Genomic DNA, 14,950 nt, shown 5'->3' with positions numbered 1-14,950 from the left:
GAAGAACAGGGAAGGAGAACAGGAAAGAAACAATCCAACATACTGACACACTGCAAGAACACAGCAGGCTGCAGTGATAAACAGTCACACAACGAAAACAGACCAAACTGCAACAGAACTGAAGCAGAACAAGTAATTGATAACAGGCAAGAAGCACTGGGTGGGCGTCCAGTGTCCCCTGTGGAATCGGAGAAATAGATTTAACGGTAAGTACCAAAATCCTGTTTTCTCCTTCATCCACTAGGGGACACTGGAGCTTCATGACAGTGGGGACGTCCCAAAGCTACCCTCCTTGGGGGGAGAGTGCTGAACGCCCTGCAAGACACTGCGACCAAAATTTGAAGCAGAAGCCGCAAAAAAGTGTCAAATCTGTAGAAACGTACAAAAGTATGAACCGAAGACCACGTAGCTGCTCTACAAAGCTGTGAAGCCGAGACACCTCTACGTGCCGCCCAAGAAGTACCCACAGAGCGCGTAGAATGCGCAGAAATGGATACCGGCGGTGGTCGAGCAGAAGCAACATATGCCTGACGAATAGTCAGACGAATCCACCTGGCCAAAGTCTGCTTAGATGCAGGCCAGCCACGCCGATTGGCATCATAAAGGACGAACAGAGCCTCTGATTTACGTAGTCCCTCAGTACGGGCCACATAAATGCGAAGTGCCCGAACCACATCCAAAGAGTGAGAATCCCCGGAAGAGTCCGACAACGCTGGGACTACAATCGGCTGATTCAGATGAAAACCCGAGACCACCTTGGGCAAAAAGGAAGGGCGGATACGAAGTTCCGCCCGATCTTCGTGAAAAATCAAGTAAGGAGAACGACAGGACAAGGCTCCAAGTTCAGACACTCGTCTGGCCGAAGCCAGGGCCAATAAAAGGATCATCTTCCAAGTCAAATACTTCAATTCCACATCCTGCAAAGGCTCAAAGGTGGATGACTGAAGAAAAGATAAAACAAGATTCAGGTCCCAAGGAGCCGTGGGTGGCACAAAGGGGGGCTGAATTCTAAGTACCCCTTGAAAAAAGGTCTGAACCTCCGGAATCAGAGCTAGGCGACGCTGGAAAAAAATAGAAAGAGCAGAAATCTGCACTTTAAGCGATCTCAAGCGTAGGCCCGCATCAAGGCCTTTTTGAAGAAAAAGAAGAAGACGAGGTAAATGAAAAGAGGAAGTGGAAGATCCACGGCCCTCACACCAGGAGATATAAGCCCTCCAAATGCGATGATAATGCGCTGATGTTACCGGTTTTCTAGCCCTAAGCATGGTAGGAATGACCGACCTAGGAACACCATGGCTTCTTAGTATGGCGGTCTCAATAGCCACGCCGTTAAACGAAGCCGCCGTAAATCTGGGTACACACATGGACCCTGCTGTAGAAGGTCCGATCGTAGCGGAAGAGGCCAAGGTTCGTCTGCCAGAAGGAATAAGAGATCGGAGTACCAAACCCGACGAGGCCAATCCGGAGCCACTAGGATGACGGTGGACGACTCTCGTTTGATCCGCTTGAGAATCCGAGGGAAAGCGGAAACGGTGGGAACAGGTACACAAGGCTGTACGGCCAAGGGATCAGTAAAGCATCTGCTCCCACCGCTGCCGGATCCATGGTCCTGGAGCAGTAAAGGGGTAGTTGATGATTTATCCGTGATGCCATCAGGTCTATCTGTGGTTTCCCCCATCTGCAAACCAATTGATGAAAGACCTCGGGATGAAGGGACCACTCCCCGGGATGAAGATCCTGACGACTGAGGTAGTCCGCTTCCCAGTTGTCGACTCCCGGAATAAACACTGCAGAAATTACCTCTACATGTCTTTCTGCCCACAGAAGGATGCGACTGGCTTCTCTCATTGCCAGACGACTGCGGGTTCCTCCTTGGCGATTTATGTATGCCACTGCAGTGGCGTTGTCGGATTGTATCCGAACCGGAAGTCCTCGTAACAGAGGAGCAGCCTGTATCAAAGCTCTGTAGACTGCCCGCAGTTCGAGAACATTGATTGGTAAGAGGGATTCCTGCTGCGACCAAAGCCCCTGGAAGTGACTGCCCAGAACCACAGCTCCCCACCCGCGGATGCTGGCGTCCGTGGTGACCAAGGTCCAATTCCAAATTCCGAAGCGCCGACCAGCTAACAGATGCTCCGTCCGAAGCCACCAGAGCAAGGATATGCGGGTCCGGGGAGACAGACGCACCAGCCGATGCATCTGTAGGTGGGACCCGGACCATTGAGACAGAAGATCCAGTTGAAAAATTCTGGAGTGAAATCTGCCGAATTGGATGGCCTCGAAGGAAGCCACCATCTTTCCCAGGAGACGGATGCAAAGATGCACGGACACTTTCCTGGGTCTGAGCACCAAACGAACCAGCTCCTGTATGGCTATGGCCTTGTCCCTTGGCAAGAATACACGAAGAAGAACAGTGTCTAGAATCATTCCTAGGAACTGAAGTCTCTGGGACGGCATCAACTGAGACTTCTGGAAGTTCACAATCCATCCGTGTTGAATGAGAATCTGATGTGTAAGGGACACTTGGTGTAAAAGGACTTCTGCCGTTGGAGCCTTGATGAGTAAATCGTCTAGGTACGGAACTATCGTCACCCCCCGAGAGCACAAGTGGGATACCATGACGGCCATCACCTTGGTGAATACCCTGGGAGCTGCGAGAGACCGAACGGCAGGGCCTGAAACTGGTAATGAGCTTCCTTGATGGCAAATCTGAGAAAAGCCTGGTGAGGAACCCAAATTGGGACATGCAGATAGGCGTCCTTGATATCGATCGACACCAGAAATTCTCCTGCCTCTAGTCCCGCAATGACAGAATGGAGAGACTCCATTTTGAACCTGTGAAATGAAAGATACTGGTTCAAGGATTTCAGATTCAGAATGGGTCTGACTGACCCATCCGGTTTCGGAACCACAAAAGGGTTTGAGTAAAACCCTTGTTGTCTTTGTGCAGTGGTAACCGCCATCAGAACCTCGGCCAGCAAAAGTTTCTCGATCGCTTGACGCAAAATTAGTTGCTTCAAGGGATCGACGGGCAAACCTGTTGTAAAATAACGCACAGGAGGAGTGAAAGCGAACTCGATATTGTATCCCTGAGATACCAGATTCCGAACCCAAGTGTCTGGAGAAGTCCATCTCCAAACCTCCGAGAAACGCTGGAGGCGAGCCCCCACCTTCGGATCTCCGAGATGGGATGGGAGCCAGTCATGCCACAGGCTTGTCTGCTGGCTTGGGATCTGGACGGCGGGCATTAGTCGCTTGACGTCCTCTAGCCCGGCCTCCTCGCCCCGCTGAAGACGAACCTCGCGATCGTCCCTGAAATCTTGCAGATGCTCGAAAGGAACGAAATGAAGGTCCCCTAAACGAGCGACGCGGAGGAGGTGCTGATGAAGGTAGAAAAGTACTCTTACCTCCAGTGGCCAGCGAGATCCACTTGTCCAGCTCTGGACCAAATAAAATATCGCCTGTGAAAGGAAGAGCTTCCACTGCTCTCTTTGACTCAGCATCCGCTTGCCAGGCACGAAGCCAAAGTGCCCGGCGAGCAGAGATCGCCGAAGCAGAAATCCTAGCGCCTACCTGGCCGATATCTCTGGAGGCGTCTCCTAAGTATACTGCAGACTCCTGAATATGTTATGCCAAGGTAATCAGATCTGCCCGCGGAGTGTTGGATTTAAGACCCTCAGTCAATTGTTCGGCCCACTTTTCCACAGCCTTGTTGACCCAAGATCCTACCAAGGCCGGCCGGAGAAGAGCACCTGCAGCCGTATAAATGGATTTCAAAGTGGTTTCTAATCTCCGCTCTGAGGTTTCCTTCAATGTAGTAGCTCCTGGAACAGGTAACGTGGTCTTCTTTGACAACCGAGAAACCGAAGAATCCACAGGTGGCGGGGTCTCCCACCTCTTTCTATTTTCGTCAGGAAACGGGTAAAGAGAGAAGAAACTCTTAGGAATCTGGAATTTACGGTCCGGATTCTGCCAAGCTGCCGTCATCTGTTCGTCCAACTGGAGAGAAACAGGGAATGTGATAGCAATCTTCTGTGACCTGGCAAACAAGGAGTCTTCTAACAATTCTGGAGCTTCCGGGCCAGAAATCTTAAGAACTTCCCTCACCGCTAGGATGAGTGAATCAATACCTTGCATTGCCTCAGGTTCTTGTAAGTCTCTACGTCTGATTCGTCCAGCATCTCCCCTTCCTCCTGAGACGAGTGTTCCGCTGCCGAGTCCTCATCCGACTGGAGAACCGCCGGAAGAGCCCTCTTCTTAGATGAGCGACTTACCGTAGCTTCAGCTTTAGACGCAGAACCCATAACCTGAGCAAGGCTATTCACCGAGCGGACTAAATTCTGAACCCACGCTGGTTCTGTTGCTAGAAAAGAAGGGTGAGATGTGCTAGGTAGATCTCTGGCGGCCTCCCGTTCCCTACGGGAAGCGGCCAATTCAGAAGAAAGATCCGCCATGACCCCTGCCAAACTATTTATGAAGGAGGGAGCACTCTCTGCTTCACACGTCTCGCACAGGGAAGACCCTTCGGAGCGAGCATGGGTAAATTTTTTCCTGCACTTACTGCAGGCAAACAGCTTTTGTGAAGCAGCTTTTTCTGTTCTGGATGTCATCATTCACTCACAGACAGACACCACGTACAACTCAGTAGTGCAAAAGGAGTATAGGGAGAAGCAGAATTTCAATAATAATGCTACTCAAGTATGGGAGCAGACAGAGCAATAAGGGAGGAGCAGAATTTCAATAATAATGCTACTCAGGATGCAGACAGAGCAGTATAGGAGGAGCAGAATTTCAATAATAATGCAGCTCAGTAACAGGGGCAGACAGTGCAATATAAGGGAGGAGCAGATCAATAAAAAAAAACAGAAGGTAGTGAACTACCTTACTGTAATTACAGACCCCCTGTAGAAGCTCAGTCTTCTCCCCTCCGATCCGCTCTAGCTCTACAGAGGCGCCACTCCCTCTCAGAGAGCGCCAAACGAGCCCAGCAGTGAAGGAGGAAGAGGAGGAGGGCCTATAAGCTCCACCCCCTTTTGTCAATGGCCGCCGCTATTATATGCGCGCGGCATAGCCCTGCATCCCAGCCGCACGCGGGGGCCAGCGGCACGACTGCCGCCAGTGATTAACGTGCCGGTGCCTTTACACAAGCACCGGCACGCACAGGTAGGGCCGCCGCTTCCTCTGCAGAGCCTACCTAACAGCCAGCGCTGGTGTTCTTCCGCAACACCAGCGTGGCACTGACAGCCGCGCGCTGTTAAAAAACCCCAGCAAATTATTTTCACCTCTCCTGCTAGACAGAAGAGGTGTGCATACTCACAGGGCTGCTGCGGCCAGAGCGCTGGGCTGTGAGGGGAGAGCGGGGACCCGGACACAAGCCAGTGTTAGCTGTGGCGGGCCCCGCTGAGTCTGATGACTCCACTGCCAAAAGGCAGCCTCCCCTCCACAGGGTGACCGGACACAGGCTGCAGTAGCCGTGTGGTCCCCTCTCTGGCGGCTCCCACGATGCAGGCAGACTGTCACAGCTAACAGTCTGCCTGTCCTCTTGTTTCTTCTTTATAAATTAATACATATATACTTAAGGGCTGGAGACAGCCCCTGTGCACCGGCTCTACTCGGGCACATTCTAAAAACTGGGGCTGATGGGGCATAGAGGGGGAGGAGCCAGTCACACTTGTAGATTTTTAAAGTGCCAGGCTCAACTCAACCCACCGTCTATACCCCACTGTCATGAAGCTCCAGTGTCCCCTAGTGGATGAAGGAGAAATATGACAACAAAATAAAATGTAACATGCATTCAAATTAGTATTTGTAATATCATGGACATCAAATTCTTCACCATGGAAGAGAAGGCAATGGTTGTTGAAAATCTTCTATTGAACTAAAGGCAATCATCCAGTTATCAAACCACGGTAAGACCGCTAAGATTTTATTCATGTCAATGTGTTTACAAGTTAAAAGGGACTAAACTGACTGGTAAGGTCGTACACTTGTGGGGGAGAGTGAGAAAATACAAGTGTCATAATGTTATGTGAGAACTCACGTGCCTTACCTTAAAAACTTTGGCTGCGAGAGGATCTTTTTCCAAATCAATATCTAAAGGATCAATATCAACTTCCATCAGGTCTTGCAGTAATTCAAGGTCAATTTCTTTATCTTTATCCAAAGATGATAGAGGAGAAGCACCTTTGGGTGATTAAAACAGCTTTAATACTGCCAAGTAGTGAGGTCTGCCACCTAAACACCTGGACCATGAGGACGATTACTGGGCAATTTTAAGGCTGTACTGTCATGTTTTCCACATACTTGGCATGTACAGTATATAAAATAATGAAGGTCTCATTACTGCATTGTGATCATCGTTTTCATTTTAAACTACTGAACATCTAACAATAGCCCCTTCATTATTTAACAAATATGCTTCCATGATGATATTGGTACATTCACTTTCCATGCTGTTGGTTATTACAAAAACAATGAAAATAGAAAGTTTATTTATATTTACACATTTATATATTTATGTATTCTAAATAAAGCCATCACTGTAGAGAACTATAATTACAGAAAATGTCTACTGCTGCTCTACCCAAATCAAATTCACAGAATATGGTGGAGAACCTCAAATATTCAGGAAACAAGATAGTAAAACAGACAGACTACAATTTAAAGGCAAATTTACTCATTCACATTTTGGGGCGATTTCTATGGCACATTTTTCTAATACAGCAGAAAACATACTAGATAGTTTTGTATTATCCCTCCGTACATCCCACAACCACATAAGGAATTGTGTCTCGTACCTGTGTGTGCTTGGTCATTTTCTGATACTGCTACCTGGCCACAGCATCAGAAATGTCATACCCACCTCCAAACATTTTACTAGTACTCCCTGTCGCTAAGCACTACCTCCAAAATACTGTGCAATGCAAGGATTAATACAATATGACTGAGAGGAGTGTGCAGGGACAACATAAAAACAATAGGGGAGAGTGTGTAATTAATGGCTACTAAAGGTGCCCACACACATACCGATAAACTTACGATCCGACGATGTGCCCGATTTCCCTTAAAATTCTCCCCGGCAGCTCAGCACACGATATGCTGTCCAATCTTCATACAATCTCCTGCAGCCAGACTTTTTTACAGTGCATTGTGTCCTAGATTGTCAGATCTGCCGCACTGCACGGCAGATCTGAAGATGCGATGTGCGACCTGCGGGGGCGCGCATCGCATCGTGATCGTGAGTGGGGACTCACGATTTGGGCATTTTTTACCGATCTGTCTTTCCAATATTTCGGAATCAGCCAGATTGGGAAAAAATAATCGCTGTGTGTGTGGGCACCTTAACACTATGTGCAAGTTTAGTAACACCCACATAGAAAAGTGGCAACTTTGTAACAAAAAAAAAAAAAAAAAGCATGCTCTTTTACATTTCTTTTATTTTACAAAGCCAAATGTTTTTGTGGGGTTGTCTGGATTTAGAGCTTTCATGTAATGTTACATATTTAAAAAAATGCCTGCAAACAACCAAAATGAACCCATTTGTACCATTTATTCTATTATTTACTACCAATGGACATCCTAAGGTAAGAATCACGGCCCATCATTTTTTAATATTCAACACAATAGACCACAGGTTCTCAAACTCGGTACTCAGGACCCCAAACAGTGCATGTTTCTAGGACTTCACAAAATCACAAGTGAAATAATTAGCTCCACCTGTGGATCTTTTAGAATGTGTCAGTGAGTAATGACTACACCTGTGCACCTGCTGGGTGACTTGGAAAACGTGAGCTGTGTGGGGTCCTGAGGACAGAGTTTGATAACCCCTGCAACAAATGAGTTTTCCTGCTTAAGATGTCCCTATTGATTACCTGTGATATCAGGGGTTAAAGGCTCATCCACAGTCTCAACCAATGGGATGACAGAGGACTGCGGCAGAGAGTCATCAGAGTCCCCAGCTGAAGCACCAGCCTCCTCTCCCATGGCGCCTTCATCCAGGGCTTCAGCAGCTGTAGGGGCTAACAGCTCCCCTGTAAGACATAGCAAGATCCTAGCGCTTTATTACACATTTACGGTCAAGAGCATTAACAGCCATTAATAACACGTGGCCACAGTAGTCTCAGTTAAATAGCTGGTATAGAGAAATCCTGTGCTTATGTATCAGACTTTATATAAATATTTAGGACTGTATTCAATTAAAATCAAAAAGCAGAGTTCCGCAAAAAAGTATCGCCGATTGGAAACTTGTCTCCGTATTCAATTCCAAATATGCGGAAAGTCAATGCAATGTAATACGCGATAAAGATTCGCCTCTGAATAGCAGGAGAAAAGAAGTGCATTTTTTATTTTGGGGTGGGGAAACCACACAGAACCCTTGGGACAGCCCCGCAAAGGATAACTGCATCAAAAAATCCCTAAAACAAAAAAGTGAGGAACACCCCTAAAAAGTACTTTGAATTTGGGGGTGAAAAAGTACGAAGTGGGGGTACAAACATAAAAAGTAACAAAATAAACTTTTAGGAGGTCTGCAAGTATGGGTGAGGTTTTTTTTTATTACAGGTGCGTGCTTCAGGTGTGTTTTTTAAAACTTCACTTTAGCGACTTTAAAATATGCTTGTACCCATTTTCAAGTACCCCAAATTTGACAGGACTACTTATTTTCTCCAAAAAAAACAGCTTAAAACTATTCTTCACCACTTGGGCTAAGACGTTAATTAGAAGCAATTGACACAACTTAAGTACCCGAAATAGCTTTATTAGGGCTATTCGGGCATATCTATATTGATCCCCAATGTTAGGGCATCTATTTGGGGGTGATAGACTGGTTTCCCCAATTCTGTCAGCACTTTCCGCCTGTTTCACATTAGCCGGGACGCGTTCTCGCGTCTTTTGGAATTGAATACAGCGAATAGCGGGGAGGCGCACGATAAGTTTCCACGTCCAAAAGGCGCGATGTAGGCGAAAAGTCCGGCAGGCAGAACTTTATTGCGTACGCGAAACTAATTGAATACGGCCCTAAGCTTACTAATTATACACCAGGAAAACTGAAAAAAGGGTGTGAAAGATTCTGCTAGATCTGATCTACTGTACCTGCTAAGATGTCCTGGAGCATGCAGGTCAGGGAGTACTGTGCCCAGGCACCACCCCAAGAAATGTCTCCTCTATTGAAGTCTGTCCCAACCAGAAGCAGCAGAAGCCTTTCCAACTGCTGCTCATTCACAACTTCACATAAGTGTATTGTTGGGCGAGTAGCATTTGCTATCCTGGCAAGAACCTAATCATTTGGAAAAAGGATAAATGACTAATAGAGGAGTTTTTAAAAAAAAAAGGAGGATAATTAACAGCCAAAAAATATAAATTCTAATTATTTAGTCAAATTATAAATAATTTAAAAAAAAAGTAAAATTCAGGATTTTTGCACCAAGAAATTAAACATTCTTAAACCTAAAATATCAGACCCATACCCACCTCATGCCTTAATAATTTTAATACAGGGGTACAGCGCACAAAGAATTCAAGTGATGGGACATACCTCCCTTATGCTAAACAAAGGTGTATATATCACCTAGTAATCAAACTCACCTCCACAAATATTCTAATGAGGTAAGAACTTTAAATATAGATTTTACAGACTTTTGCTTTATCTACAGCTGTGGAGATATATCCTTCAACAAACAAATGCTAGGAAAAGATCGGCTTAAAGGGGTGCTTCATGCCTTGTTGTAGCACAAAATATCTGCAGTAATTCTTAGTCAATGTACAGACACCACTTTATATTGCATCTCCTGTAACACCAATATTGTAGTCCATCCCCTCAAGAGAAACTATTGCACACCGCATATATTACTAAATAGAAGTCAATGTCATGTAGTTGATCTAACTTTGAAAAAGTATACCCCAAAAACTTTTGATCATGTTACGTATTATCAGGAATGCTGGAGACTCTGCAATTTTGACCTTCCTGGGCTGTTTGCGCGATCACAACATCACTAACAGGTTCCAGTCTTGATATTTGTGGTCAAATTGGGCATTGTTTTTTTGGTTCAACTCAGGATTAGTCCATGTTTGTCTCAAACTATATGTATGTCACAATACACAGTGTTTTGAAAATCTGTTTACATATAGTAATAAATTGTAAAACTATTTTTGGGCTTTACATTTTTTTTCTCTTGTCAAAATAAAAGCTGCCACTAGGTGGAGCTGCAGAAATATACTATGCCTGTAGTATCCCAACATCTATCCTAAGCTTATCTCATAGTTGTAACAGTCTTCTATAGTTTTTAAACTGTCGAAAACATGCTAAATCGTGTAGTGCGCACAGTTGCGTTTTAAGGAAACCCTTAAAGTAAAGAAAATGAAAAAGCAATGAACGTTAAAGAAAGCAGTGCTGGTACCTTGCAGACAAACAGGAGTAGATCGGCGTGACAAGTGAAGTCCATAGATAAGAGGAAGAGAGCTAGTTTCTGCACAACAGAAATACAGCGCTCGTGTGCCAATGTGAAAGGAAGAGGCTCAATTTCAGGGCTCTCTTTCGCTGTTGATACTTCTGTATCTTGAGCGGATCGGGGCCACTCAGCAGTGCGGCGCAGACGTATCAAATCTTTAAAGTGCTGTTGAGGTGAAACAAAGTAACAATTTCAGCACTTCACCACATATACTGCATTTCCAAAAAGCAAAAACAGAAATAAAAAAGGCTCCCCAACTGTCAATATTTATTTTTAAACCAAACATATGCAATAAAAACAAGGATACTGACTAGTGAAATACCTAAAGCTGTGGTGTTTTCATCCCAATCACCCGTCACTGGAGAAAATAGATTTCCCATTCCCCAGTATGATAAACTTCAGTACATTTAGGGAACGAAAATAGAAACTGATATACTGTAATTCCTCCGTATTAGCCACCAACACAGAAATAAAGCAGCCTTCCCAGCAATAAGGAGCTGAAGTATACGGTTAGACCACCCCTCACCTTAGAAGTGGCTTGTTTCAGCTTGGCTTGTTCCACCAGCAGCTTGTAAGAAGACCCTTTGTTGCTCTGTATTTTCTCCTTTTCAATTTGCTCTACTAAAGCCTTCTGTTTTGCCTTCAGTAGATTGAGTTGCTAGAAGAAAAGTTAATTTATTAAATGAAATAAATACCTTGAGTCAGCTTACACTAGTGCTCCACAGTATTGTCTAAGACTGAAAAGGAATGCACAGTGTCAGAAGGGTCATCTAATGACCGTCCTTTACCAATAGCGAATGAAATTGTGCATCAAATGTTATTGGGCCACACGTGCTCCAATAATCAGGTCTATTCGCAGATGGGATACAGGCGCTTAGAATCCAGACACCTGACAGAATCCCAGCGCCAGCATACCGACAGTAAGTACTGGGGTTAGGGGGAGGCACTAGGAGTGGGACAGGTTAGGTTCAGGCACCATGGAGGGAAGGTTAGGGTAGGGAGAGGATTAGGATACTGACTAGTGTCGGTATCCTAACCGTCGGAATGTTGGCGTCAGGATTCTGACCGTCGGTATTGCGTACCCATTCCATTTGCAAATACTGTCTGCGACTTTACAGATTTTGACCAGCATTAACCTAAAAACCCAATAAAACACTGAAAAATAACTCAACCATGCAAGATTTTTGTGGCATTGATAATGTTACAGCTGGAAACACATTTTGAGCAGTACCACTACAGTAGGTATCCTTGTGCAAGAGCAGACTGTAGACAAAAATAGTAGTATACCCAATGGCCTACACTAAGGGGCATAATCAATTGGCCACAAAAAAATATGGGGACCTCACGACCAATTTTGTATTACCATGTGTATGCACGCTCTTGATATCCGCGGAATCCAATAAAATCAAATTGATCACAGGTTTTTCGCAGGCAAAAGCCAAAAGGAGGGGATTTTTTTTTTTTTTTATGAGATTGTGTAACAATATATGTACCAGTGCCAGTAGTCACAGTCACATGTTCTGCACAGCATGGCTCAACTGGGCCATGAAACCCTAAGTTCCAGACACTTCTTAGCAGTGTGTGGGGAGAAGGAGCAGGGTAAGCAGCGGTAGTGTAGATAGGTAGTGTTTGCGGGGTAATGTAGCGTTGGTAGTGTGTGCAGGGTTAGCGACTGCAGTGTAGTGTAATGTAGTGTGTGCGGGGAGCAGGTACACGGTTAGCGTCGGTAGTGTATGCAGGGTTAGCACATGTCCTGCACCGGCTGGTCAATGGAAGCTGTTTGCGACGCTGGAGAAGAGAGACTGAGGACGACGACAGGTGGCGAGTAATCAAGGACCAACTAAGTTAATTGCCTTCAATTGCTTAGTCATTAAGGGGGATATCCAAAGGGTTCCAGAGCAAGTGGCAACAATTTTTCCTTAAAGTATGCATTTTAGGAATTATTAGACCTGCTCTGGAGGAGCTCAAAAAAAAAAAAAAACTACATTAGAAATCTTGCACCTGATTTTTAGTAAAAACTCACTTAATTGGATATGCCCCCAAACATCTGTGTGTTCCACACCATACAGATTACCTGTTTGTGGTGAACAAGCTGTTTCCTGATCTTCCTGGAGTACAGTCTATCCAAACTACTGCTTCCTTTGGTTGACCTGTTCAGACTGTGCGTGTGCAGGCTATTGTTTATAAAACTCCACTGGTTACCTGTGGCAAAGGATATTTAAGGAAAATTAACAGTACATAATTCACTACATAATGCCTATTGGTAAAGGCACACAAACATCTATGAATAATAATAATTAATTATTATTAGAAACTGTCAAAGAAAAATTGGTGAAATATGATTGGAAAAGAAAAATAAAGGAATGTAAAAATCATATTTATTATTTCATTATTATAATCATTAGTACATAAAAAAAAAATCTTATAATTTGTTTAAACATAACGGCCAGGTGTTAGCTACAACTTGTCTGAAAAAGGAGCAGTATTAAGGGAAGATAAACGATTAAGGGCCGTTTAAATTAGAAGCGAAAAGCAGAGTCAGCGAAAAAGTATCGCCGATTGCGACTTTTCGCCAGGCGGAAACTTATCTCCGTATTCAATTCCATCCACTTTTCGCGTACACGGAAACTCAATGTAATGTAATAGGCAAAAAAGATTTGCCTCTGAATAGCAGGAGAAAAGTGCAAAAGTTTTATTTTGGGGTGCAAAGGTGGGGAAACCTCTCAGCATCCTTGGGACAGCCCCTCAAAGGCTAACTGCGTCCAAAAAAAAAAAACACTAAAAAAAAAGTGAGGAACACCCCAAAAAAGTAATTTGATTTTGGGAGCAAAAAAGCACACAGTACAAGTTCGCAAACTAGCGAAATAAGATTCTTAGGGTGCTTTAAGAGGGGGTCAAGTGTTTTTGAGGTTGCAGGTGCTTTTATGATGGTGGAAATTCGCAATTATTAAAACTGTACATTAGAAAAATTAAAATATGCTAGCACCCATTTTTCGGTATCCCAAATTTGACAGGACTACTTATTTTCTCCCCAAAATACTGCTTTATGTCATTCTTCTTCTAGTGGCAATTGTGCAAGCTTAAGTAGCCCAAACAGTTTTAATAGGGCTATTCGGGCACTACTACATTGATCCCCAAAGTTTCTGCATCTTTTTTCTTTTGGGGGGGTTCAGGTAGGTTTCCCCGATTCTGACACCACTTTTCGAGTGTCTCCGGTTTCGCATCTTTTGGAATGTCCATGGCTAAAATACGCGATGTAGGCGAAAAGACCAGCATGCGAATCTTTATCGCGTGCGCAAAACTAATTGAATATGGGCCAAAGTATTTCCATTATTTCAACATAGTATTAGTACCACCAATGGGACAGCTCCTCTGCAAATCCAGAAATTTTCGCAAAGAGAAAAAAACATCTTAATCATTGCTGTGATTTGTTGAATTGGTCTCACACACAGACACATCTCTATATTTACTACGAGAAGCCCTGTTAAACACTTTGATGAGAATGCTTTTAAGCCAAGTTCTACGTTTCGACAGGAAATACAATTAAATCTGCTTCTTTTAATCCATTGGGGGCAACACTGGGACCATGGGGTGTAGAGGGTGCTGTTTACGGTAGCAGGCACAAGTGTAAACTTAAAGGGCCTATCCATTACCGGGAGGTTTTGGTCGCATTGTTCAGAAAGTCGTGTAATGGATAGCCGGCAAGGACCAGCGATACGACGCCCGCTGGGTCCCTGCCGACCAAGACTATCTACGGAACATGCTGGTCAACCTGACGACGATAGTCAGGTTCCACATGTTCCCAGATAGGAGGTCGGGATCCTGCACTGAAAGACATTCAGTAAACGCCGTTCAGTGTCGGCACCGCACCTGGCGACCTGAAGGAGTCGTTCAGTATTTCAGGTCGCGCAATGGATAGGCCCCTTTAAACTTGTTCTGCCTCCTCCCACACTACATCCCATAGCGCAAAGCACCTCAGTTTCAACTTTAGTAACACCATAGGAGATAACACAACAAGACTTAAAGAGAGATAGAGTGAAAACAAAGTAACACAGAAAGGGAGAGAGAACAGTGTCCCCAGATGGATTAAGAGAAACAGATTTGTGAAGAGAACCAAAAATCCTATTTTATCAGGTCAGAAAGTTGAGATCCACGACATCCAGAAGTTCAAGGTGGCTTTTGAAGTGCAGACAGGACCAATAACGAGATCCCACAGAACAACCAGAGGAACAAAAGGTGGTTGGATATGAAGCAAACCCTAAAGAAAAGTCTGACTTCAGGAATGGCAGCCAATTCATGTTGGAAAATAGACTTAGTCCGAAACCTGACCTTTCAGTGAAGATAGTTTGAACTCATTGTCCAAACCATCCTGCAAGAATGACAGGAGATGAGCTAAGTTGAATTTAGAATTATGGGCCCACTTATGTTCACACCAGCAAATGTAAATCCTCCACATGCGATAGAAATACGCAGCCAGGGATGGTTTCTTGACCTTTATCATGGTC

At 44.7% G+C, this 14,950-nt stretch overlaps 1 protein-coding gene across 11 annotated transcripts in view; it reads right to left on the bottom strand.

Moving 5' to 3' along the window:
* BIRC6 (baculoviral IAP repeat containing 6) overlaps nucleotides 1-14,950 on the bottom strand; it is a 403,615-nt gene that overhangs the window by 210,501 nt on the left and 178,164 nt on the right. For 9 of the 11 annotated variants that reach the window (XM_088474413.1, XM_088474414.1, XM_088474417.1 and 6 more), the window contains 6 exons: nucleotides 12,520-12,647; nucleotides 10,972-11,103; nucleotides 10,395-10,610; nucleotides 9,091-9,274; nucleotides 7,872-8,030; nucleotides 6,050-6,183 (listed from right to left, as the gene is read on the bottom strand). In XM_088474413.1, the coding sequence (XP_088330539.1) occupies nucleotides 6,050-6,183; nucleotides 7,872-8,030; nucleotides 9,091-9,274; nucleotides 10,395-10,610; nucleotides 10,972-11,103; nucleotides 12,520-12,647 (953 nt within the window). The remainder of the gene's footprint in view (nucleotides 1-6,049; nucleotides 6,184-7,871; nucleotides 8,031-9,090; nucleotides 9,275-10,394; nucleotides 10,611-10,971; nucleotides 11,104-12,519; nucleotides 12,648-14,950) is intronic. The other 2 variants (XM_088474423.1, XM_088474419.1) reach the window with 2 other exon arrangements.

This window comes from Taudactylus pleione, unplaced genomic scaffold, assembly GCF_031769625.1.
Source record: "Taudactylus pleione unplaced genomic scaffold, aTauple2 ptg000154l, whole genome shotgun sequence".
Classification (NCBI taxonomy): domain Eukaryota; kingdom Metazoa; phylum Chordata; class Amphibia; order Anura; family Myobatrachidae; genus Taudactylus; species Taudactylus pleione.
The sequence above is the reverse complement of the archived record's forward strand: the minus strand, read 5'-3'. Positions and strand labels throughout refer to the sequence as shown.